Here is a 26474-nt window from a genome sequence, read left to right as displayed (position 1 = left end):
AGGCACATACTGACAATGGCACATACTCCAAGGAAATATGCTCTCTTTCTTCTTCCCCCTTCCTTTCTGCTTTGAAACTCTTTGAGTGTGTGGCCCATGAGAAATCAGAAGAACCCTAAGACTCACAGAGACAGCTTACCCAACACATCCAACATGCCACCTGCTGTGGTCCAAATGTCTTTCCATAAAATCTATTTATGTTGCTGAGGTGAGTGCAGCTACAAAGGATGGAACTGAAATCCAATGATGGGTACCCAGACTAAGTAATCTTAACGAGGTTCCACTTGCAAAAATGTTTGCTTGAATTCTAAAACAAGCAGCTCTTCCTTTCTGTTTTTGAACTGCACATTTTTGCCAACAGCTCAGTGATCAAAATAGAACTAGCAGTGACAACAAGTTAGAAAAAATAGCAACCAAATGTGTTTTATTGTATAAGTAAGCAGATTTGAAATGGTATCACTCAAAGTTAAGTATACACAGAGCATTATGTCCCATTATCACATTTGATCTTAAGAGTTACACTGCGCTTCAACTAGGTTTACACTGATTTGTCTTTTTTTTTCAACATCCACCACCCTTTAATTCTTGATTTAAAACCTAATCTGCCACAGAGTTTCATGAAATAGATCGGGCTGAGAGAATACTCGAGAATGTTTTTTTGTGTTTTTTTTTTTTTCTTTTCTTTTTTGTTGTTGTTGTTGTTGTTTTTTTTTAAGAAAACTAATTTACAGTTTGCAATTACTAGTCAGGTAGAATAGCAGTTGAAAAACTGGACTATATTACAAAGCATTTTTCCAAACATCCATTTTGGATTATTGCTGAAAGGTACTGATTGGTCTATTCTAGCCTAGTTTACAAACATTCATGAAACAGTGGAAATGCATGCTTTAGAAAACTGGTACTATTCATGCCTCTGGTCTCAAAAGGATATGAAGATGATAGCAAGTGATGAACATTTTCAAAGGCATATTAGTAGTACTTAGAGTTTCTTTTCTTTTGCACTAACAGAATCTTCAGACTTTTTCTCATTTCTTTCAGGTGATTTTTCCTCTTCAGGTTTAATCCACAGAGGGTTGCGCAACATCTGATGAGGGTGAAAACAGCATCAATGCAAATATCCTTTGACAGTGGAAAAATCATGCTAATCTGAATCATTACCTTATTATTATCAAAAGCACAGGTGTACTACTCATTTAAGGTTTTTCCATTGGCAAGATTGCTGAGTACACTTCAGCATATTTACAAATAGGTAACTGTTTTGATCATCTCCCCCTCCCTCTCCTTCCCAAAACTGTTGACATGATAGTATTAAATTCAGTCATTTGATGACTAGGCTACTCCAATTCAAGCACAGAACAGTTTGGAGCAATGTTGATAGCCCGGAGTCATTTCGAACAAACTGGAGAGTACAAGTAAGAAGTTCTCTCTCCAAAGCATTGGAATAAAACATGTAAACATACTTCCAAGTAACTGCATGCCTTACAAGAGCTTTTAATAAAAAAGTCTGAGAATTTCTTGAGAACTGAATACCTGAAAGCTTGTCTCTGTTTCTGCTGTCTTCAATTGAGATGCTGAATTATTGCGGTTCCCCAAACACGTCTTGCCAACCTGTCAACGGAGATATCACAGGTAACTTCTGTGGATTTTTTCTAACTCATGTGGGTCTTTTTAAATACTCTGGTAACAGCCACTGGTAACATTTCCCTGTGTCTGATGTGGCTGTAAAAGTTTAGCAATTTAATACTTATTCTCCTCTCAGTAGAAGTAGTCAAGTTTATTCCTACAATTGATCTGTGAAAGAGGGTAGCAATTACAATCTTCTATTGTGAGTGAGGAAATAGTAATGAACAGCTGAAAGCTAACATTAAATTTGACTCCTTTATTGCTATTTTCTTGTCTGATTTGCTAGATCGCTCTTGCATAATAATCACTGAGCTTATTGAATGGAGAAGTCAGAAAATTCTCAAGGTATGGGAAGGCTGGTTAGATTCATCACTGCCATTTTATTACAGCAAAAAATGTTATTTTCCTTGCAAATGCGCTCTGCAACACGATAGAAAACAGAGCTGAACAGTATAAATAAAATGCTGGAAGAATTAGAGAGTAGATTGCAAACGCAAAAGATCTTGTGTTGTAAGTCTTAAGTCATTAATAGCACTGAAATTTCTACTGAAATTAAATTAAAAGTCCTTCAGGACTATGATCAAGACAACATAGGCAAAGAAAATGTGAAATATAGGTACAGATAATCTTTGTCATTGCCTTGAAATTGCTCATGTTAGCGATCTGCTTTGTGTGTGTGTGTGTGTTAATAGAAATTAATACATGCAAATGGAGTTAAAATTAAATATATGTATATATATCAAACTTAAAGACTCTTTCCAAACTAACAGTTATTTTACTTATTTTAAATTTTAACATACATCTTCTCCTGAAATTGTTCTTTTTTAACACAATAATCTGGAAAATTTTTGCAGTTAAGTCTCATTATAATATTTTTACACATCAGATATATTGGTGAAAAAAGGCACAAAATTCTTTGGTATGTAAATGGACACATACAAAAAGGAACCACTACAGATTCCACTGGCATTTCTGCAATTTCTTTTAGATATTTGTTTTTCAAAAATTATGATTGAGAATACTTTTCTAGAATAGAATACTATCTAGACAGAATACAAGAAAAGAAATAAAGCAATCCAAAAGAAAAAGAATATGTCTAAGTAGTATGTTTTGAGGCTCTTTTCTTGGAGAATTTTTGCTAAAAAAAAAAAAAAAAAAAAAAAAAGCCTGAACTAATCCCACAGCATTTTAAATCATGGTAGGTTAAAAATTACCTCTCTCAGCAGACAACATTGAAAATCAACACTCTCATGGAAATTAAATGTCAAGGAATTTTATCAATATCCTTTCAGTACAAATTACATTAGATTGAAGTTAATTTAAAAGTCAGAGATTGACAAGGAGGAGGAAATGTCATTATGTTTTTGCACTTGAGGAATTCTGACAGTCCCTCACCTGTGACCAAGTTGATCTAAAAAAAAGTGTGGGTCTGACAGAACTTGTTTTTAATGTATTTCCTAGTAAGTTAGATAAAATATTCTTTTCAGCTTAGTCACACTGAGATAAATGTGAGGGTTTCAGGGCCTTGAAAGCCAGGAGTCTCTGGACAAATGATGTTGCAGGTCAAAAAAGGAACAGCGTGTCAAGCTGTGTAAGGAAGATGTTATTTCCATCACACATTAATCACAGAATCCCTGGGATTGGAAAGGACCTCAGGAGATCCTTGAGTCCAGCACCCCTGCTAAAGAAGGTACCCTACAGTAAGTCACACAGGTAGACATCCAGATGGGTCTTGAATATCTCCATAGAAGGAGATTTCAAAACCTCTCTGGACAGCCTGTTCCAGGCTTTCAATACAAGTTTTAGGAATGACATATGGTATCATTTACAAACACTCTTTCCATAGGCCAGGTAAGAAAGGCCTTGTTGGTAGGAAAAAAAATAGTGAAGGTTCGTGTTTGTAGCATTCCAAATTTTTCCTCTCCCAGGTGTTTTCCCATTTAGAAATACACCATCTGGTACACTCTTCTAAGCAAAGCAACTCCTACATCTTTATTACGTTGTTAAGTCATAAAGAATTATTTTTTCTCTTGTTACTGTGAAAACGTGTGTATCATTAACAAATAGATTAGATATTGAGTGCCAGTGATGACCTTCATCATGGCATCAGTCAACAGAAGTACCATAGCCAGGACTGTAACTGGTCACTTTGAGCTCTGTTTTAAGTCACAACAGTTCCTAAAGTTGGACAAGTATAACAGCATCTCCCACCATAAGCATAACCCAGGCTAGAACCAGCCCAGCTTAAGTCTTGTGCATATACATCCCCACACATACATGTCTGTATGTCCATGCACAGGCACATATTTGTCTATGTGCATACAATCACATAGACTCCTACAGACATTCCATAGTGCAGATGCTTATGGCTGATATACAGATTAAAGCAAATAAACAAGCATATTCTCATATATACATATACATTTTACTAGGTCTCTCTATACCAAGAAACAGGATGATTTTTTTGTTTGCTGGCTTTTCTCCATGTCTCTTCCTATCCCACTTGCTCCTTTGTAAGGTTGCTAATTATAACAGTAGAGAACAACAGATTGATGTAGTGGAAACTAGCACAAAGCAAAGATAATTGCTTTTATAAAATAAAGGGCTGAATTGTCACCAGTGTGTTTTCCTGTCTCATGATAGTGAGATTTTATGAATCGCTCCTGGAAGGTACTGGGATTTTGCCACGCTTAGCATCGACTTCAGCACACTGCGCAGCTGGGAGGAGCTTTCAAGCCATTTTCTTGTTTTCCTCAGCCAGCTAAATTATTAAATCTTTAAGAATGATCATCACATTTACAGGTTCATTAGAGAAGAGGAAGAATTCTGCTATATTTATTTACTTGAAGACTTCTCAAATCAAGCACCTTTCATCCTAGTTTCATTAGCATGTGCCCAGAGAAGCAACTCTTTCTTTCTAGATTCAGAAAGAAAAGCTTTCACTGTTTATAATCAAAGCCTGTATTTATACAAGCTATTAAATAATATATATATACAAGTTATTAAATAAACTATGACTAATCTCTGAAATGGCAGTGAAGTGAGGCAGACAGATCATAGAATCCATAGAATTGTAAGGGACCTTTAAAGGTCATTTGGCCCAACTCCCCTGTAATAAACAGGGACAACATTGAAAGGTCTTTAAACTAGGTAAGAAGGGGGAAGGGGACAAAATGAGGGCTGCTGAGGTTCAGGTAGTTTGAGGTTCAAAAGAGAACTTGATGGGTGACGAGGGTGGAGTTCGAAGGGATGGAGTGTGGCAGGGGAATGCTGCTTCCCTGAAGTGTCTGTACACTAATGCACGCAGTATGGGAAATAAACAGGAAGAGTTGGAGATCTGCATGTGGTCGCACAGCTACAATCTCATTGCGATCACAGAGACGTGGTGGGACAGCTCGCATGACTGGAATGTTGTCATGGAGGGCTGTGTGCTTTTTAGGAAAGATCGGCTGGTGAGGCGGGGTGGAGGAGTTGCTCTTTATGTGAGAGAGCAGCTAGAATGTATTGAACTCCACCTGGGGGAGAGCGGTGTAGCAGTGGAGAGCTTGTGGGTGAGAATCAAGGGGCGGGCTGGTATGGCTGACACTGTTGTGGCAGTGTGCTACAGGCCCCCTGATCAGGAGGAGGAGGTTGATGAGGCCTCACACAAACAATTGGAAGGTGCTTATGGGGGACTTCAATTATCCAGATATTTGCTGGAGAAGCAATGTGGCCAGGCATGCGCGGTCCAGGCGGTTCCTGCAATGTGTTGAAGACAACTTCCTGATGCAGGTGGTGGAGGAATCGACGAGGAGAGGGGTACTGCTGGACCTTATTCTCACTAATAGAGAAGGGCTTGTCAGGGAAGTAAAGGTCAGGGGCAGCTTGGGTTGTAGTGACCACGAGATGGTGGAGTTCAAGATCCTGAGTGGAAGAAGTAAAGCAAAATTAGGATTGCTATCCTGGACTTTAGGCAAGCCAACTTTGATCTCTTCCTGAACCTACTTGGAGCTATCCCGTGGGCTAGAGTGTTAGAAGGTAAGGGGGCCTGTGAGAGCTGGTCAGCATTTAAGCAGCTCTTCTTCCAAGCTCAGGATCGGTGCGTCCCTGTGAGGAAGAAATCGGGAAAGGGTGGCAGGAGACCTGTGTGGATGAGCAAGGAGCTCGTGCACAAACTCAAAGGAAAGAAGAAGGCCCATGAAATGTGGAAAAAGGGTCTGAGAACTTGGGAGGAATACAGGAATGTTGTCAGGGTCTGCAGGGATGCGACAAGGAAGGCTAAAGCCCGCCTGGAATTAAATCTGGCAAAGGGGATAAAGGATAATAAAAAAGGCTTTTTTAAGTACGTTAACAGTAAAAGGAAGACTAGGGAGAATGTGGCTCCCCTGCTAAGTGACGGAGGTGTTCTGGTAACGGGGGATGCTGAGAAGGTGGAGATACTGAATGCCTTCTTTGCTTCTGTCTTCAGTGAAAAAGCTCCCCCTCGGGAATCCGAGACCCTGGAGGTCAGTGAGAGGATCTGGGGAAGACCTCCCCTCAGTCAGGGAAGAGGTGGTCCGAGAGCGCCTAGGCAACACCAATGTTCATAAATCCATGGGACCCGATGGGATGCATCCATGGGAGCTGAGGGAGTTGGCAGAGGTGATTGCTGGACCGCTTTCTGTCATCTTTGAGAGGTTTTGGAGGACGGGGGAGGTGCCTGAAGACTGGAGGATAGCCAACGTCACCCCGGTCTTCAAAAAAGGCAAGAAGGAAGACCCAGGCAATTATAGGCCAGTCAGCCTCACCTCTGTCCCTGGAAAGGTGATGGAACAGCTGGTGCTGGATGTCATCTCCAGACAACTGGAAGAAAAGGAGGCTATCAGGAGTAGTCAGCACGAGTTCACCAGGGGGAGGTTGTGCTTGACCAACCTGGTAGCCTTCTATGATGTTGTCTCTGGCTGGGTGGATGGGGGCAGAGCAGTGGATGTAGTTTACCTTGATTTCAGCAAGGCATTTGATACTGTCCCCCATAACATCCTTATAACAAAGCTAAGGAAGTATGGGATAGATGAGTGGACAGTGAGGTGGGTTGAAAACTGGCTGACTGGCAGAGCACAGAGAGTCGTCGTTGGTGGTGCAGAGTCCAGAGGCCTGTAACCAGCAGTGTTCCTCAGGGGTCTGTGCTGGGTCCGGTCTTGTTCAACATCTTCATCAATGACCTTGATGAGGGGATAGTTGCCACCCTCAGCAAGTTTGCTGATGATACAAAGTTGGGAGGATTGGCTGACACGCCTGAAGGCTGTGCTGCCATTCAGCGAGACCTGGATAGGCTGGAGAGCTGGGCAGAAAAAAACCAGATGAGGTTTAACAGAAGCAAGTGTAGAGTCTTGCATCTGGGGAGGAATAATTCCATGCACCAGTACAGGTTGGGGGATGAGCTGCTGGAGGGGAGCTCTGCAGAGAGGAACCTGGGTGTCCTGGTGGATGACAGGTTGGCCATGAGCCAGCAGTGTGCCCTTGTGGCCAAGAGGGCCAATGGCATCCTGGGGTGCATTAAAAAGAGCATGGCCAGCAGGTCGAGGGAGGTGATCCTCCCCCTCTACTCTGCCCTGCTGAGGCCTCATCTGGAGCACTGCGTCCAGTTCTGGGCTCCCCAGTACAAAAAAGACAGGGATCTCTTGGAAAGAGTCCAGCGGAGGGCCACAAAGATGGTGAAGGGCCTGGAGCATCTCTCCTATGAGGAAAGGCTGAGTGATCTGGGTCTGTTCAGCCTTGAGAAAAGAAGACTGAGAGGGGACCTGATCCAGGTCTATAAATATCTAAGGTGTGGGGGGCGGAATGGCGAGGCCGGACTGTTTTCAGTGGTGAGTGGAGACAGGACAAGGGGAAACGGCTGGAAACTGCAGCATACGAAGTTCTGCACCAATGTGCGAAGGAACTTCTTTACAGTGAGGTGACGGAGCACTGGAACAGGCTGCCCAGGGAGGTGGTGGAGTCTCCTTCTCTGGAGATGTTCAAGACCTGCCTGGATGCCGACCTGTGCGACCTGCTGTAGGGAACCTGCTTTGGCAGGGGGGTTGGACTCGATGATCTCTGGAGGTCCCTTCCAACCCCTACAATTCTGTGATTCTGTGATTCTGATTCTGTGAACTACAGCTCTAGCAGGTGCTCAGAGCACCCTTCAGCCTGACCCTGAATGTCTTCCAGGACAGTTTCCACCACTCTCTGGGCAGCCTGTGTCAGTACTTCACCACCCTTACTGTAAAAAACTTCCAGCCTAAATCTCCCACTGTCTAATTTGAAACCAGTTCCCCTTGTCTTATCACTGCTATAGAGTTCATCCCATTCTTTCTCGTAGCTCCCTTCTTGATACTGCAAAGCATCAGTGCATACCTCTGAACCATACTGAGAGCTGTTTTCTGTTTTCTCCCTTCCTTAATATTACCTTATTTTAATAAAAAGCAGTCACCATTAGCGACACACATCAGAATTTCACTCACGCATAAATTACTCGTACACAGCAATCTCTATGTTTTATGTGTGAAAGGATTCTTTGCCTTGCCATTTAGTTGCCGCCATTGATTTGTCAAGGATGTCTGCCAAATTATTTATGGACTTATTTTTAAGAGAAATATTTTCCTCATTACATTATACATACTGCATTTTTATTGAAAGACATTAGGAAGTATCTAATGTCTGAGCACTTAATTTCAACAGCTCTAATACACAGCAATGAGAACTCTGAACAGCCATAGCTACAAATGCATTCTTAATGTTGCCTTAAGCAACACATTTTGTGTATGCAACAGGAAAAAAGCCATCTGCAACAGTGAAGAGAGAAATTTAACAAGGCATGATAATTGAGGTGGGGCACATGCCTGGAAATATGGTTCCATTCTGATTAGTTTAGTTTGCAATTTTATTAGCTATGTTTATATGAAATTCTGGTAATAAAATCTGCAGATTGCTCAGTAAAACATGTAGAATTTCAGGAGTTATGGGATTTAGTTCAGCTTGAGAACTATACAGCAGAGCAGGGGAGGTTTGCAGCTGCATGTATAAATTATAAAGGTGGATCAGCCAAGTGTGCAGCTTCATTTAAAAAGAGTTTTCAAAAAGCCAATTAAAATGCAACGTGTCCCTTGGCTATCAAAATATGCAATTTCATCTGCAAACTGCTGAACTGTGTAACTACAAGGGTATCTCACTGTACCTACGCAGAGAGTAAGAGTTACTTTTGTTACTCAAGGAATCATACCACTTATCACAAGTGGAGAGGAAACCAAGAAAATACACCCACCTCTGCTAGAAGGGTAAATCATTACCTACTTCCAAATATTTTGCATTATTGGTTCAAACAATCTGAAATGCTTAAAAGACAAACTTAGCTAAAATTAGCTAAAACTTTTCATGTTAGATTGAAAAAAATTAATACACATTTAAAGCAGAAAAAACCACACTGTGTTTTCTCATACAATGCAAATAATATCTAATACTGCAATTAATTTGATGTCTGAATTGTTATTAATCCACACCTTGTCAATCATCTGCTTTTTAATTTACCGTATATGCAGCAGGCTCATTAGTGGCAAACGTGCAACATTCTAGATGTTCATATAACCTATCATTACAACTTGCACTTCAGGCTGAAATTCATCAGGTCAAGATTTTAGTTCTCTCCTATATGCATGACACACTTCTCTGACGTGTGATTTTTTCCCTACACTGAATACGGATATTTTGATTTCTTATATATTTTTTTTCTCAGTATAATACAACTCTTCCAATTTTTTAACTTGGACATTAACCACATCATTAACTGTGGGGGAAGATGTAACTGAGCGAGTCACCACAGAGCTTTACAGACTCCTTGATAGATCTTACCCCTGTGAAGCCTTAGGAGACTGGAATTAAGCAAAGGGAGTCAAATAATAAACAGGAGGCTCTTTTGTACGCGCTGTTAATCTTGTCACAATTGAGAAACCTTTCATCCTTTATCACCGTTGTCTGGGAGAAGTTAGGACCAATTATCTGCTACAGAAACCTTACTGCTTGTAAGTGGATGGTATATAAGATGTATGTGAACACAATAAAGCAGATCCATTCTGATGCCACAAGAAAATGAGAGAGCTCTCCAACTTGACTGAGCTCTGACAATTAACCAGATAAACTATTAAAATGCCATTCTGCTGCGAAGAAGATGTTATTAGGCAAGTGAGGTCTACATTTTATTGGAGGAGTCACTGTCCCTGGAAGTGCTCCAGAATCATGGAGATGTGGCTCTGAGCAACACAGTCAGTGGGCAGTGTTGCAGGTAGGTGGGCGGTCAGGCTAGTTTATCTTAGAGTTCTTTTCCAATCTCGCTGATTCCATGATTCTAAGCTTGTAAAGTGTGCACATATGTGTTCATAAGACACTTCTGTTGCTTTTCATACTCTTCTCCTATTTTAACGCACAATGCACTTAGAGGATGGCTAAATTAAACTGATCTAACGCCTTGTGACCTGCATAGCTCTCATTCAAGAAGCAGCATTAGTGAAATCACCTCAAGAATTTTACCATGATTTCTACCATTGAAATTCTGTTATCATAATGATTTCTTTTTTTCTCTCTCTGTACCTCCTTGGAAAAGCAATGGGAGAACATGGAATTAAAGTTCTGCAATTGAAATTGGAAGACAGAAATGAAGGCAAATTCTGTGGTTGCTTAGAAACATGGATAAGTTTTGGTCCAATACTCAGTGTCCTTTGCTACTGAATGATTAATGAGCATGCAGTGTTTGTTTACTGCAGGAAATTAAAGCAGTAAATAAAAGCAATGTCACTTTTATTTATCAGAGAAATCGTACAAGAACAAAGAACAAGAAACCTGAGATGATAAGAGAAGAAAGAAACACTTTAAGAATTGTTAGCTTTTAGCACAACTGAGTAAATGGTTTTAAATGATATGCACAAGAAGTATTTTAAATGAGAAAACAGAAAAAATACTTCTTTGTGTGTAAGAATTTGTCCTTGTCTCCAGGTCCCAGCATGTTGCCTGGATGGGAAATGTGACTCAGTAAAAGCAGAACTCGCTGGTAGACGTGTTAGAAGAAGAAGAAATCTTGTAGCTTGCCCAGACTGGCAGTGGTTAGGATTGTCCACTTCCAGTATCACACTGTCACCTCTTATTTCTCAAGCTAACCAGCTAACTAGCCATCTTCCTGAAAGCTTTGTTTGTACTAAATGAAGCTTCTGTGACTTGTGGTGTTAGATCACTAGTGGAATCACTGCGTAAACAATGTTCTGCATCTTGCTCTGTTGCAGCAGTTCATTAACCATGCTGCTGCATGAACAAACCCATTCTTGAAGCAGTTCACAACTTATCTTTTCCCACTGCTTTTCTTCCCACAGTAACTCTACGAATCCTACAGAGTAATAGAACCTGGGAATATACCTGCAAGTATTGACTGTGAGGTGCATTTTCTCCTCAGCACTTTAAGGTAGAAAATGGTTTATAAAATATATGCATCAGCTTGTTTAGGAAAAGTAAATCACATAGTTACCTAAGGTTTTAATGTTTTCATACAATCTAGATTAAAACCTGATTTCTAGGTGTGCTCAGCTTACATCTTGAGAATCGCACTCCTGGATGCTCTGATTTTCTTCCTTTCTTGAGGTCATGTGAAGACTTTCTTTCTCTGCTGAGGTATTTTGCTGGACATAAAAGAAAAAGAAAAAAAATTAAACCTATAGATAAAACTTCTTAAAAGTCAAACTACAAAATCAGGAGAACAGCAACGATCAGGTATTACAAACTGTAAACTACCTCACACTGTATTTTCAGTATGCTTTATAAAAAGGAATGTTTTAATACATGTTTTCATTAAATCATTCCCCTAGAAAAGGTTTCTTCTGCATAAATAATCAAGACTTTCAATCTGAAACAAACCACACAAAAGTGATTTGGTTGTATATTGTCTTGTATGTTACTAACCAAGATCAAAACTTCATAATGCAATGCAAGTTAAACTACATTTTCTCTAGCACCAACATTTTGGGGAGAGGGATGAGAAGTGTAAATAAAGTGTTCTCTGAAATAATGAATATCATTTCACAATTGGTCTTTTATCCTTACTGAGTGATTGGCCTGTTTGGATTGCAATCACGGTAATACAGGTCTACAAACTTAAATTTCTTCCTGTTGAATGACACAGGTATACACCTGTGTGCCAACCACTGTACATGGAATGATTCACAATACCTGTAGAAGATTCATCAGTGTGATTTCCTGACTACCTGCAGCAGTAAATCTACATAGGAGGCCAGGAAAAGCAGTCAGCTTGAGCTCTTATTAATAGCAAAATAAAGGTCTCTCGTTATATACCCTGACTCCCAGATTTCTCAGCATGTTGTACTCATTTCTTCAAAACCAGGGTAAGTCTGAGATATGCAGAAGAGTCTGCCACCAAGGAAGCATTTCTCCAGTGTCTTGTTTTCAAATACTCTTTCTAGGAAAATGAATACAAGAAAATTTCCCACTCTCATCCTCTTTAATACTCAAAATGTCTGAGATGTCATGCTTTATCCTAGAAGCACCCTCTTTTTTTCCCCTCTCACAAAAAAAATATAATGTTTTTCAAAGCGTTTCAATTTTCATGCAATTGCCTTAACCAGTAGGATGAGATTCTGTAGCTGCCAGCAGTGCTCAAGACACCAAACCAGGGAACTGCAACAGCTCTGCTTCATTTGGTCTGATTTCTACTTTGTAGGCATCACATCACTCCAGCTATTACACAACCATCAGCTGCAATTGCTTTTCATATTGTTACTCAAAGCATAATATCTAATGCTCTAGACTGAAATGCTACAAAGCTTCTTGCACAGGTCACAGAAAGTCTTGTCTTTCAGACAAGGGTGGAGGATGGGAGGACGTCTTGCCAGGCGTAGGCTGGTTTCCTGAGATTTGAGTTCACTGCAGACAGAATGGCACAGGGGCATTCTTGTGTTTTATCCGTGTACCTTTAATCTATAACATTTTGAAACTAAAGTTGGCTTTTTACATGAAATGAGAGAAGAAAGTCAGTATTAAAAAAATAATAATCTACCTTTCTGAAGTCTGTTTGCTGATGATATGGGAGGCTTTGAAGTCGATTCTGCAAACAAGATGCTTTGTTATCAAAAGTACTTTCTCCTAACAAGAAAGGGAGATGCCATTCTTTGCCTGAATGAAGCCTATTTACTAGATTGACAGATAAGCTCATGGAACTGCTACCAAGCACTCTGGAATAAACTGCTTTGGAAAGTTTCTCAACTCCTTCCCAGTTTGCCTAAAGCTTTCTGGACCCTCCCTCAAAGATTTTCAACCCAGGATTTCACACTGAATGTTTTTTTTAAGGATCATTAACCCCCTTTTTAAATTGTTTTTTAAGTAGTTTTTAAATTGCAGAATCTTCCTTACAAGCCTGACTAAAAACTTTGAATTTCAGATACTTGAAATAAATAGAATTTTTACAATACATTTAGCACATATTCTTGCTGATGGAACCCACTGGATTATGCTTTGATTGTGGCCAAAATTTCAGAATACTCAGAACTGAAAAAGCAATCCAAACTCATTAGTTCATTCAGTTCTCTTTCAAAGTCTGTACTGGAAGAACTGACAGAGATCAAAAAGTTAGATCAACAACATTCCATCTTTCATAATCTTTTGACTTTGATACATAGTTGAATTTTTTCCTGCTGCAATCGTAGAATGGCTTGAGTTGGATGGAACCTCAAAATTCATCTAGCTCCTACTGGCGTGCTGTGACAATGTTATCCAATCCATCTTCCCACATGGTTTTTCAGCATCACTGCGCCACTCTCCAGTCATTATTTGGTGATATGTTTTCCCACAGTTCCACTGACAGGTCTTACTTGCCAGATGATTTGCCCACACAAACCAGCAAATTTATTTCCTTTCACTGAGACCATCAGTTTGCTCTTTTCTACACTAAGGGTTTCCAGTGATATTCAATTTCCATGTTAAAGTTCTCCAGTTAAGAATAGTCTTGTAGACCTAATGAAGGGATTGTAAGGCATCTTGAATGTAAGCAAACAAAACAGTTTCCTGCTCAGTAGACATACAATACATGAATAATTTGCATGTGTGAGAATCAAGATAATTTTTCTCCATTGACAGACATCACCATGTGAGAAACACGCTCAAGATAAAAATTTCTAATCAGTCAAAGATCTCTGCGAAGAGCAATTTATTTACTATTGCAATAATGGGTGCACACTCCTTACTGGCAAGGGAGAAACTGCACAACTAGTCATTGAAATCCATCCCATTATATACCCTGGGTACGAAGCCTCTCCTGGCTCTCATTGGTGTCTCAGGCTCACAGTCTTCCAACACTGTTGCTACCTTATATTTCCATACAATGTCTGCTACCAACCCATTGTCTTTGGGTTGGTTCTGCACTTTTTATGGCAATAAAAATATTTTCAGAATTAGCACACCCATTTCGTCCCGTATCAGACTCTTCCCTACTCTATATAATTACCTTACCTGTGCCATTTCTACCTAGGTCGAAACACCCCAGTCTCAATTTTACTCTGTTCAGCAGGTTTCTTGGTGGAAAACAACTTATCCTACTCTACATACAGAAATACTGGAAGTTTCCACTGCAAAAACACAATCTACCTCTCACAATCATGATGATAAGCATATCCATAGCCTGGACTTTAAGTCAAGAAATCACTGGATTTTACCCAGAAACAGTTTTTACTGGCCCAACTCAAAATCATGCACAGAAAAGACTTGCTAGCCTGCCCCACCTGGCTGTTTTGGTGACATCAGGCTGGTGCATGGAGTAATGCCCCCAGGCTGGGGGTGCTGACATTCAGCTGCTTCAAGAAGGGCTGCTAACCAGGGCTCCTCAAAGGGACCACCAATAGGAAATAATCAGCACCTGAGCTGTTCTTGCTTTGCAGCAAACTCAAGAGTTTGTCTCTTCTGGGAGACTTCTTATTCTTATGGGATATGAGTGATTTATTGTCACGCCCAGGAAATCCAAACTAGCTCAAGGATTTGTAGCACTGTGAAAAAGTAGAGCAGTTCTGAACGTAGCAGATGAAGATGTCAGAGATTTCTGGGCAAGGTACATAGTGCAAGAGCCAGAAATATCTCCTTCCCAGCATCAGTTCTATTTGACTGCTCCTGGAAACCACAGACTTTGTCGGCACATCACTTGCACACACAGGCCAGCAGCCACATGATACCTCACATCCTTTGCTCAAGAAAAATGAGTTGATCCTGTCATCTTTCCCTTCCCCCATTTTGGCTGTATCATATGTAATTGCAGAAGTACAGTTATTATTGTTATCTTTTTTACGCTGTACAATAGACTTTTTACCTGCTCTCCTAGTCCTATGAATTTGAGATGCTCTAAGGGGAGCAATATGTTAAACTTTTCAGCAACAGGAATCACAGATAAATATGCATGACTGCCTGTGGAGAGTACAAAGCAAACCACTGTATCACACTTTCTCATATCCCAACTTCACACTTATTCATAATAGAATAAATACATGAGAAGTCCAATTCTAATAATACCACTCTTAGTATTTCTATGATGGTCACCATACACAAACATTATATATATATATTTGTATGTGCATGTTTGTGCATATGTGTATATTCGGGAGAGGTAACTAACTTTACTCTGTAAGGCAGGCAGTATTATTCACCAGAAGGAAGAAAAGACATAGCTCACTTCTTATTTCTATTTAATCCACAGCTACAGTTACATTTATGCAGGGCCATTCATCTCAAAGGACTGCAAATCCTACAGAAGTTTAAATTTCTCTGTACTACTTCTTAAGCAAACAAAATTCCCTTTATTTTTATTTTTAATTTGCATTATACTCAAACACCTCTGAGGTGGAAAATATTTTCTTTCTGGTATTCGTTATGCCAACACTGAACACTGAGCAACAAGAAGAAAAACTTTTACAAAGAATCTACGAAAAATTCACTACCATTAAAACTGAGAGCTGTTGGCACATCTTTAACATGGATACTGAAAGATTACATTTTTCTTTCTTCCCATTTCACATGCATTTGTGTTGTTCGTAATGGAATTTCTCTGAGACAAGTGTTCATGATAAGCTCATATGGCTGAACATGCATTGGAAGAAGAGGACACATTCTTTCAAATATCATCACGTCTATGATACCAAATATCTAATTCCATGAATCATCCTTTTCAAAACATTACTATAAGTGTGTAATTTTCCCTCATGCATGCACCTGCCTATCTCAATATTATAGTATGCTGGTCATAATACAGGCATTACAATTTTTACATTTTTCTTTATGAGACTCTGCCACTAGATTCTTCCTCTCATGGAAAGTAACTACTCTAGCAGAAAGGAAAAAAAAGACGACTTCATTTATTGTTAAGAGCCAGGGAGGATGTTGTGGAGATTGCAAGTATCATTTGTAGTATTTCCTACTACATCTTAATTAATTTTCCCAATCAAAGTGAGTCTCCTTAAGAGAAGAAATACGTATTTACTAACTACCTCAAAGTAGGGTAATTAATCTCTAAATTGAGCAACCTTTCTATGGCAGAGCCAGTACAGTGCTCCTAGAACTCTGGGGAGATGGAAGATGATGGTCTGCTCTCAGAAACACAGTAAAACACCCAGGGGAGCTGGGCACCATGTGCAGCAAACTCTCAGAAGTGGTTATAATACAGACAAGAAAGACCCTCAAAAGATAAAATCATGATAATTTATCTTCCTCTGCTAATATACAAAATACATACTTGTATTTTCAGAATGGTGTGGAAGTCCTTTACCTATGCACAGCAGACTAGTGTTTAAGTTGCTGCTCAAATACCTGCAATGGGAGAGCAGCATGCTTCCTCAAAAATAGCTGCAGAGCTATTCTAGGGCGTCTAATTTGGCAGCAGATGCCTATTTAAAGCAATTTCTGAAATGCAAAGCTATGCGCTAACAGAAAGATGCCACATCTATCCATTGTGTTACTGTGCTCTGAATTCTGCAGCTCTTTTTCTACTACAGCTCGTTTTGAGAGCATTGCATATTTCACGTAATTTAACCAAATGTTTTCTAGTAGAACCTTCAGTTGCCTCACTCGTAACAAATGCGTTTTCTTATTTATATTCATACCATTGTGGGGGGAGGCAGGAGGGGGGGAACAACAGCAAAAAGGCTCATGAAAATGGATGCAATCAATTTTCTCTGGATCAATAAGCAGTTATCTGTAATGATTCACTGTGCCTCAGTTTATAAGATAGTCAAAAAGATGCATTTACCCACAGTTAACTGCAAACAAGGACTCATGATAAAGGATATCCAAGTCACTTGTTTTCAGGGGACAAATTAAAAAATAAGCCATTTCCAGTGAGATTTAACAGTGAAAAAAGCTAAAATTATCTAATGTAACTGAACACAGAAGTTAGAAATACTATTCCTCAGACTGAATTTGTGAAATCCGCAAAAAATAACATACATCAAGCTGAAGACAAAACATCACCATCTCCTTGTCATACAGCAATTATACATATGCTTGTAAGAAAACCACTGAAACTACTGGAAACAGCTGTTTGGCTATTCAGGAAAATTAAGCACAAAGACAACCGCATATATATAGCAAAATTTTGGATTCTAGTCCAAAGCACTGACCATCTGGATTAAAATTTATATCAGTAATGTTATCCCACAAAAATCTAAGTGATGTACAATACACCACAAATGTGAGCAGTCATTTTTATATTGTATATATAATCAAGATTATATAACAGAACTATTAAGATTGGAAAAGACCACTAAGATCATCTGGTCCACCCACCAGCCCATCACCACCATATTTCAGGCTGTGTAAAGCATTCATTGAGATATAACAGTGTGTCTGTCCATGCATCTGCACTCCAGTGTGAGAGAACACAAGGCTGAGACTAAATGTCATTGGTCTAAGTACTAATTATTATTAATCTGATCATTTCATAATCATAGAGGGTTGGAAAAGACCACTAAGACCATCGAGTCCAACCATTAACCTTTCACCACCATGTCCACTAGCTCACATCTCTCAGTACCATAATAATGTGACAGATTCAGTAGAGTCAGAGGCAGAGACGAGTTTGTTCTTTTTTGTATGCATGCTTTCCTACATTCTCTTCTAACAGTTATTATTAAACAAACTGTTATTACACTTGCTGGTATCTTTAGAGTCACTGCAATTTCTCCACAGCATGTTTGTTTTTGTTTTTTTTTCTTCAATGGTATCAAATTTATATTTTCAAGTGCTCTGCATTTATCAGAATAGATGTTCACTTGCACAAGGACGGCAAGAAAACAATTTCCTGCTGTTTTTATTTTTATAGTTTAACAGCCCCTATGTCTTAGAATATCTCCTAACTCTAATAACACAAGGAAGAACAAATTACTTGTAGGTGTTTGTGAATAATTCAGCTAAGAGGAAAACAGAAATGTTAAACAGATAACCTCTTTGCTGTGAACCACATACTACGTTCTCAAGTTATACAAGACTTTGCAAGTTTCCGGTGTAAATGTGTATAACGTCCAATACTCAAAATAGAAGTACAGCAGACAAAATAATGAAGTTCCTACTCTCCTCTTTGCAGAGGCTGGAAGGTCTAGGATTGTTGCCAATATTCTGTGAGCTTGTATTAATGTGTAATAACCTGAGAGCAGAACGTGGGCATCTCTTTCATTACTCACAGCCAAAGAGCAGCCTCAAGTCCAGAGCCAACCGCATGACACTTTTTGAAAGCTCTTGCTGCCTTAGAAATCTTTTATCACTTCCATTTATTCTACATAAAGCCCAGTAATAACCCAGTAGAATTTAATTCTGGGTACATTTGCTCTGCAAGATCATTCTGGCTGCCAGATTTATCTTGCCTGATATATTTATCAGGCAAGATAATAAATAAAGACAAAACCAAACAACTTTAGAGATAAAAGAACTAGCCTGTATTAGTCCAAAATGTAGTCATATTCAACTATAGAGGACCCTCAGCCACATTCTGTGTACTGTAGGGCAATTGTGCCACATACTTTTAGGTGCTGACAACTTGTGCAGTTCCTTTAGAAGGAAAATTCTTAATAAAAAATGCATTTTAGTTCCCTTCAGATAACAGAACTGAGTCCTGCAGCTAAATATATGAGGACATCTGCAATAAGCAACTATGAAATTTGAGGACAGATGGCATTCCGACATCACTTGAAACAGCATCTCATCACAATAACACCACAAAAAGAAACTGCTATTCAACTGTGAGGGTCACTGACCACTGTAAAGTTTTCCAAATTAGTCTCAATTACAAAAACACCTGTGCCCAGTTACTTTTATTCATGAAAAATGCTACTTGAAGCATCGAGTATTGATGTAATTACTCATTTACTACTAGTGCTATGTTAGCCTACTGTTTGTTTACTCTTCAAAAGAGAACATAATTGCAAAGTGAATTTAAAGGAAGCTTTTTTCATACCATACAAATTCAAGCATATCTGTTCCTTTGCTAAAGAATATCCAAACCTGCTATGCAAATTCATGTTTTAAGTTGTTCATAAACTTAAATTATACTAGTACCAACTACAAGCTAAAAATTCTGAGTATTTAAGAATTTATAAAACAAGAGCATTGAAAAGAGTATCTTATCAGTAAAAAGCAACACAAGATTCCAGCATTATCATCAGCAAGTGATGTGGAATTCAGTCTGAGAAGTCAGTAGAGCTGCTAAAACCATTGGCCTAAAAATACGAGTGGATTTCTTACACAGCACATCGAGACTTCCTTGACTTATTTTACTGTTGAGGGACTTTCTAATAGACTGCTGGCATCCACGTCATTAATCATTTCTGTTTCAATTATAAACTTTTACTTTTTGTTTCTCTATGTCAAGCAAAGTAATTGGAGGCAATCCGAGCAATGATGGCTGTGTACATTGTAAAAGATACATCTATTTTCTGTATCCCATCATTCTGTGACATGTTGTCTCTTCTATAGGCTTGCTATGAAACACCCGGATAACGCTCCAATAATTTTATAGGCTTTTATACTAACGACTCCACCACATTTCACTGCCTTACACTATCTAACAAAAGCATTCTTCAAATCTTTTTTTAAGTACATTTTTGAACTCCAATAGAGAACAGATTTTGACATGATTTTCCACATCTTCTAGGAGCGTCTGGTGAAATTTTGCAAGAAATTCATTTGTTTCTAAGTATAAACAACAGTTTTAAAAATATTTTTTCCATAGTGCACCTTGAAGACAATTGTCCTGAGAACATAACTTGAGGCTATAGAATCCCCTCATAGGTCCTCTCAGTACTGTCAGAGCACTCTGTTTCTCAATGTTCTATTTTCTACCTACTTCTGCTGTGATCTGCAAAGAGCAATTCAAATTCATAAGCAATTCAGCAGCTGGAATACCTGAAGGATCACATAAGGACACAGGGAGAGACAGAACTTTAGCTGAATGACCTACACAAATCAAAGCCTTCTGGTTGCTGATAATTCATCACCCAGATAGTACTACTCATTAAACAACAACAAACAGCAACATGGGGAAAAAAAAAAGAAAAAAGAAAAAAAAAAAGGTAGAAATTATTATTATTATTGAGACAAGGTATCAAAAAAAGGTAGAAATTATTATTATTATTGAGACAAGGTATCAAAGACATATGAAAAGAGGCAACCATTATCCTACACCTTATACAGTAATATAAAAAATAAAGCAAGCAATAGGCACAAATGACAAATAAAAAGAGCAAATACAGCATATTCTGATAACACATCTATGTGACACCAACAACAGTAGATAGCTATTCCTGTGAGGTTATCTTCATCTCATTTTCCTATTTCTAATTGTTGCTGGTCACATTATGTATTGGAATTTATTCAAAATGATGAAAAAGCATGGATGTCATAACAATCAGCACGTTCCAAAGAGCTCTCCCACAGTGCTTTTCTGTAGGCAATGCCACTTATTTCGTAGGTGATGAAACAGAAGTACAACATGGCAAACTACAGGCTCACTTAATTAGTGGAAATTAATGGAAAAGAACTTTGTTTCTTTATGTCGGTTGTGCTGAATCTTACATGACTTGCCTCACAAAGGAATAGTAAGTAACCATCAATCAAAATTAAATATATTGTGGTAGAATACAGAAATTATCTGCCAACAAATGCAAGTTTTCTTTTGTGCTCTAAGCATGTGAAGTGAGTGAATGCATTTCAGAATTTCTAAGACTTCACATGCATTTAAAACACAAAGATGGGAACAAATGTAACTCAGGATGGCAAGTAAACTATAGCATACATTCCACAAAGGAGTAGGAAAACTTTGTAAATGTTCCATATTAAGCAATTAAAAATATTCAACTGCAAAGCACAGCTTGTACAGCATTTGTACAAATGCTACTGTGTGCAGCACAAGAGCTCAAGGCATCTATTTGTGTTATGTGCTAAGATCAGTATTCTTTATTTCTCTTGAGCTCCAGTGAAATACTAATGCACACTTTGAAAAAATAAAAAGAAACAAAAAACTTCAACAATAAAGGATATGTACTTTTTAAACTATAAACAATATACCTGGAGATTAAGCTGATTTTTCAGCTTAACCATTAAATCATTGAAACAAATCAAGCAACTTGAAATCTCACTGAATTTTTGTACAAGGTTAACATATTAGAAAGGTAGTATTTTCGTCTAGATAAAACACATCTGTAGTTTTGATTGTGTACAAAATGCTCCAAAATGCTCACAAACTCCTTTTGTATGGATTTTGTAGGATTTTTGAGCATGTGGAAAAGGGAATGTTGCGAGTTGTGCTTTCTGTAGGAAAAAAAAAATCTTCAGGGCTTTAACCAATTTTTAATAGGTTGGTTCAGCAAATAACGAGCAAAAGAAATCATGACTTTGAAAAACATTAATTATCATATACACCTTTCTTCTGGGGAAAACTTGTTTGTGGAGAACACTGCTCATTGAAGTTAAGCAGTATGGATTTTGGTAACTCTCCTCTAAGTAGGGAAAATACTGATATGATGTATACAGCTGTAACTCAAAACATTGAATTCCTGCACTGTTAAACATTCATCCAGAAGGTTTACAGAGCTCTTCATACCAGCACTACACACCCAGGGCATCAAATACAGAGAGGCACTGGTTAAAAAACCAAAACAAACAAACAAAAAAAACAGCATGAGAAAGGTACACAATGCACACTTACATGTCTACTTCAGTGCTTCTCCTTGAGTATTCTGTCAGTATTTGACAGACTAAAACTACTAAATTTAATTAAAAACTACACTTTGATTCCTTTGATTATCATCTGCTTTACAACCACAAAGTCTTTAGTCTTATTAGTGCTTACTTAATGCGTTCCATAGCAATATATCCATCATTACATAAGGAAAATAGAGTAGAAATTCAAGTTTTCATATAAGCTTGTGTCTATTCACAAAACATGACGATCCTTAAAGCTAAAATGTTGCTCTTCCAATGCTAGATTCTCAAGACAACTTCACTAATCCACACATTCTTCTTTTCTAGTTTCCTGAATCAACCATCCATTCATCACTCAGCACAGTTATTTTTTGTTTTTTTTTTCCCCCCACAGGAAGCTGATATTAAAGTTTAGATTTGGTGATGAATCAGATGAAATACAATCTGTATATCTCTCTACATTTATCATTTACTTGTTGTGACAGAACTCTCTGCAAAATATGAAAGTAGATTTTCTTCAAGTTAGTTAATCTTTTTGAGCAACTCTGTGTGAGCCATTCCAGCACCATTTTCAAGTATATTTTGCTGCTTTCCTGTATTAGAATCTACGAGCAGCTAATGGAATTCTGGTCCAGAGGTGAGGCACATCTGGCATTCATCCATTAAAACAGTTTCACAGTATGAATATACTTGACTAAATAAAGTTTTTCTCTTATTCAATTTTTTCCCCAAATAACCTATGATCAACAACCTGTAACAAGTTTGCTGTTTACAATGGGACATGGTTTAGAATCATAGAACCACAGAGGTTGAAAAAACACTAGTATCATCTAGTTCAACCATCAACCCAAGTGTGTTACCATTATACAGCCATCAGTAACCTACAAGGCTGCTAATTCTTGCTTCATCAGCTGTTCCTGTTGTATTTACTGTCAGCTATCAGCTGAAGGTTAAGTGCTCTGAATACTCAAGACAGCTAAATTAAAGACAGCTGGGATTATTGTTTATACTTCATTACTATAATGGGAACATAACTTGTGAAGGAAAAAATATAAATCATAATCCCCTTGCTGCTCTCTATGATTACACCGATGTACTAAGAATCACACCTTGCACTCCCATTCTATTTAGTCAATATTTGAGGGGTACTAAAACTAAAAAATGTGTTCCTTCTAGAATGCCATTGCGTATTCCCAAGCTGACAGTTACACAGTCATGTCAGTAGGATGCCTAAATAAACAGCACTGCAATATTTCTAAATAAATTCAGACAAGATAAGTGTACAGTGAACAGTTGTAGTTTATAGCACTTCTTTTTGTGAGGGTAAGTATATTTCTGACAGATTATAAATACCACATATATATAATATATATATATAATATAATATATATATAATATATATATATTCCCATAAAGGATTTTTAAAATCATTCTACCAAATACAGATGATCAACCTAGCACTCCTAGGAACATTTACCTTAAGTGATTTGTGAAATACTGAGCAGGCAATAGTCACTGCTAAACTGGAATCCAAATAGAATACTTAAAAACCATGGGAGCACTGTAATTGGAAGAACTAGGGATTTAAGCTGTCTTCCTTTCAAAATTTTCCACAATTCTTGAATCCTATGCTTAATGATTCCCTTTGCTAATAATTTAGAATAACAGAACATAGAGTCATAGAATTATTTGAGATGGAAGGGACCATTAAAGGCCAATCCAATCTAAATCTGCCCTCTTTTAGTTTCAAATCATTTCCCCTTGTCCTATCAAAACAGATCCTGCTAAAGAGTCTGCCCCCTTCTTTCTTACAGCTCCTCCTATAGATACTGAAAAGCTCTTCACAGGTCTCCTTGGAGCCTTTTCTCCCTCACCTTGTACTGATAATAGGGGTTGCCAGGACCCAGGCGCAAGACTTGGCTTTGTTGAACTTCATAAGGTACTCCTTGGTCCACTCCTTGAGCCTATCAAAGTCTCTCTGAATGGTATCTCAAGGTAGTTTAAACCCAAATTTCACCTATATAGTGCCAATCTTCTTGATGGAAAACAGGCAGGGCTTACAAGGGAAAAAGTCAACTGTTGGATATGCTGCTCACTAATGAGTGAAGCTGTTTCCACATTATCTCTTGAATCACACTTTGGCTTAGTAAATTTTAACTCAGTAATATGCCATTTGCTTAGCTGTGTTCTTTTTCTTCACTGTAGAATATGAATGACAACAGTATGTACTTTGTCAGTACTGAACTGAAATCAGTTGTGATGTATTGGCTCAAAAGAGAAAGACTTCTTTGGGCTCTTAAAACTATGGAATGCATCTTTCCATGTGGTGTGCTGAAAGCGTGAAGAAAAGCATTAAACTGCAAAGTTTTTATATCAATGGTAAAATGGCAGATTAAGATAATTACTTACAGAGAACACTTGTGGGAAATATGTTTGCCAAAATTAGGTGCTCACAAGTGTTTCCTCTGTCCTTAAATTGTATAATGATACAAGAAATTCATAGCAGATGCCAACACTGGCTAACTGCAAATATGAGTCCATCAGCATATCCACAGACTGCTGGTAGAAAGGTAGAATTTTTATTTTTAGTGGTCTAATTACTCATGAGCACATATGTCTAAAGCCAGAATGCCATTAGCTTACTTGATAGGGATCTTTTCACTTCTTATTTCTTCTAATAGACATTTGTTTAGCAGTAGCTCTAGATGTCTACTGTAAATTTATTTGCAGATAAAACAAGAAAATAGAATTTACTAAGCTTAAAATGGAAGAAATGTTTGTTGTATCGTCATATAAATAACCAGGATTATTGGAGAAAAATTTATTAACAGCCACGTACATACTTATGATCTTATAATTTGTCATCCCCTTAATCATTATCAAATTTTAACATCTGTTTTCTCATGTATTGGGCAAACTGGGATACCTAATATTTTGTAGTATGGAAAGTTCAAGGAGGGTTAAGAGAGAGAGGTTTGTGTTCATGAGTAGAATTAAATACATAAACAAATCTTCTCTCTCTGACTTCATACATAGGTTTGAAAACTCCTCTGAATTTCATTTTAAAATAATGTACTCCTGATTGCTGAGAAGCTTGACATGGGATGGACAGCCTTGGCACGAGGCTAGGAGAGCCCCAAGCAAGGAGACAGAAGCTGTCCTTGGTAAAAGGGAATAACTGCTCCTGTTAACAACTCTCCTGTCTTTTACTGCTGCAGCCAGGCAGACATCATCAGACTATGGCCTCCACCTCTCAGCCAGAACCCTTCTATGGAGACAGTGACCTAAGAATGAGGAAGGACAGACACAGTCCCTAATGAATCACAGTCCAGGAAGATGGATGCTCCCGAAAACCATGGACAAAGGGATCTCCTCACCAATCACCATCTCTCACCATGTGTCTCACCATGACTTCACATGCAGCTGGTGGTTCCCCAGAGCAATAGACAGTGGGAACTTTGCACTGATTTCCTTTTTGGTTTTGAGAATAAAGTAGACTCCTTTAACTGTTCCCCCCCCCCAATTTTCTAATATTTCTGGTGTTTTAAAACAGGCTATCCATTCATGAAGGGAAAAAAAAAACTTCAAAGCTTTACAAAATGTAATGTACATAAGTATGTTAGACTTGATTTTTTGTTAGTTGCATGGTTTTTGACTTTGTAGTACTTAAACTGAAGCAACAAAATGAACACATTGATTCCATAACAGTTTTGGTTCTCTGCACCCACCACAAAAGAAAAAAGCAATTAGCTGAGGGACAATTAACGCTCTATAACACTTCTTACATTTCAGAGCAGCAGTAGTACATTGTGTCAGGGTATGCTTTCTATGTAATTACAGCCTCCTCAGATGAGCATAAGCAGATACTGAAGTTACAGTTCTAAACACAGGCACTTGCATTTTCAGGAAGACAAAAGTCAGTGCAAGAAGGATGGGCTCAGTAAAGCTGAAACGTTTCTGAAGTAGAAGCTAAGATTCAGATCTGAGTTCATAGAGAAGACTTTATAATTTAAAAGAATTCGCTTTCCCAGAATAAACTGTTCTCTTCCAATTCTCTGTTTCTTTGAGCTCTTCTTCTAAAACCAATCCTCATAAAAAAGGTCCCTGACAAAGCAGTTGTCATCATGACCACAGGTGTATGAACAGAAACTAGGGCTACTGCTTTTAAAGAACTTTCTCATAATATATAGTAATGAAAAAGATTCAATATCAACATTAAAACTCATTTGTCACCACTTCAAACATTCATTTTAACCACCATCCTCTTAACTTTCAGATTAACAAGCTTAGGCTTAATACTAAAAACTTTTGTTTAATTGTTTTAATTGAATGTGAGCTATTCCATGAATGAATGGATATTACTCTCTTAACCAAAATGAAATATATGGCATTTCAGATATACAGCACAATAAATTAAGAAGGCATAGCTTAAAAATTCTGGAATGAAATGTCAGCTTTAGGTCAATGGGTAATTTCTTAGATTACTCAAAACTAAATTGAACTTGAATGCCTTAGGTCTATTCTGTTTTGTTTGTTTTTCTTTGTGCTTGATGGTTCAGTGCAATGGTTTTAATCAAATTACTAGATTATTCAGTATACCCCAAATACTCAGTTCTCAAGAATCAGTGATGCATCTT

The 26474-nt window shown here is 38.1% G+C and overlaps 1 protein-coding gene across 3 annotated transcripts in view; it reads right to left on the bottom strand.

Annotated features, from left to right (window-relative positions):
* Positions 1–397: 397 nt before the first annotated feature.
* The window catches only part of LUZP2 (leucine zipper protein 2), a 113967-nt gene continuing 87890 nt past the window's right edge, over positions 398–26474 (bottom strand). For 2 of the 3 annotated variants that reach the window (XM_052694375.1, XM_052694377.1), the window contains 3 exons: positions 11193–11279; positions 1538–1608; positions 398–1093 (listed from right to left, as the gene is read on the bottom strand). In XM_052694375.1, coding sequence (XP_052550335.1) covers positions 970–1093; positions 1538–1608; positions 11193–11279 — 282 coding nt within the window. In that variant the 3' untranslated portion in view covers positions 398–969. Of the gene's footprint in view, positions 1094–1530; positions 1609–11192; positions 11280–26474 lie in introns of all 3 variants that reach the window. The other variant, XM_052694376.1, reaches the window with a different exon arrangement.

The sequence above is a fragment of the Tympanuchus pallidicinctus genome, unplaced genomic scaffold, assembly GCF_026119805.1.
Source record: "Tympanuchus pallidicinctus isolate F22 unplaced genomic scaffold, pur_lepc_1.0 scaffold3, whole genome shotgun sequence".
NCBI lineage: Eukaryota > Metazoa > Chordata > Aves > Galliformes > Phasianidae > Tympanuchus > Tympanuchus pallidicinctus.
Note: the sequence above shows the minus strand (reverse complement) of the source record. Positions and strands in the feature narration are given on the sequence as shown.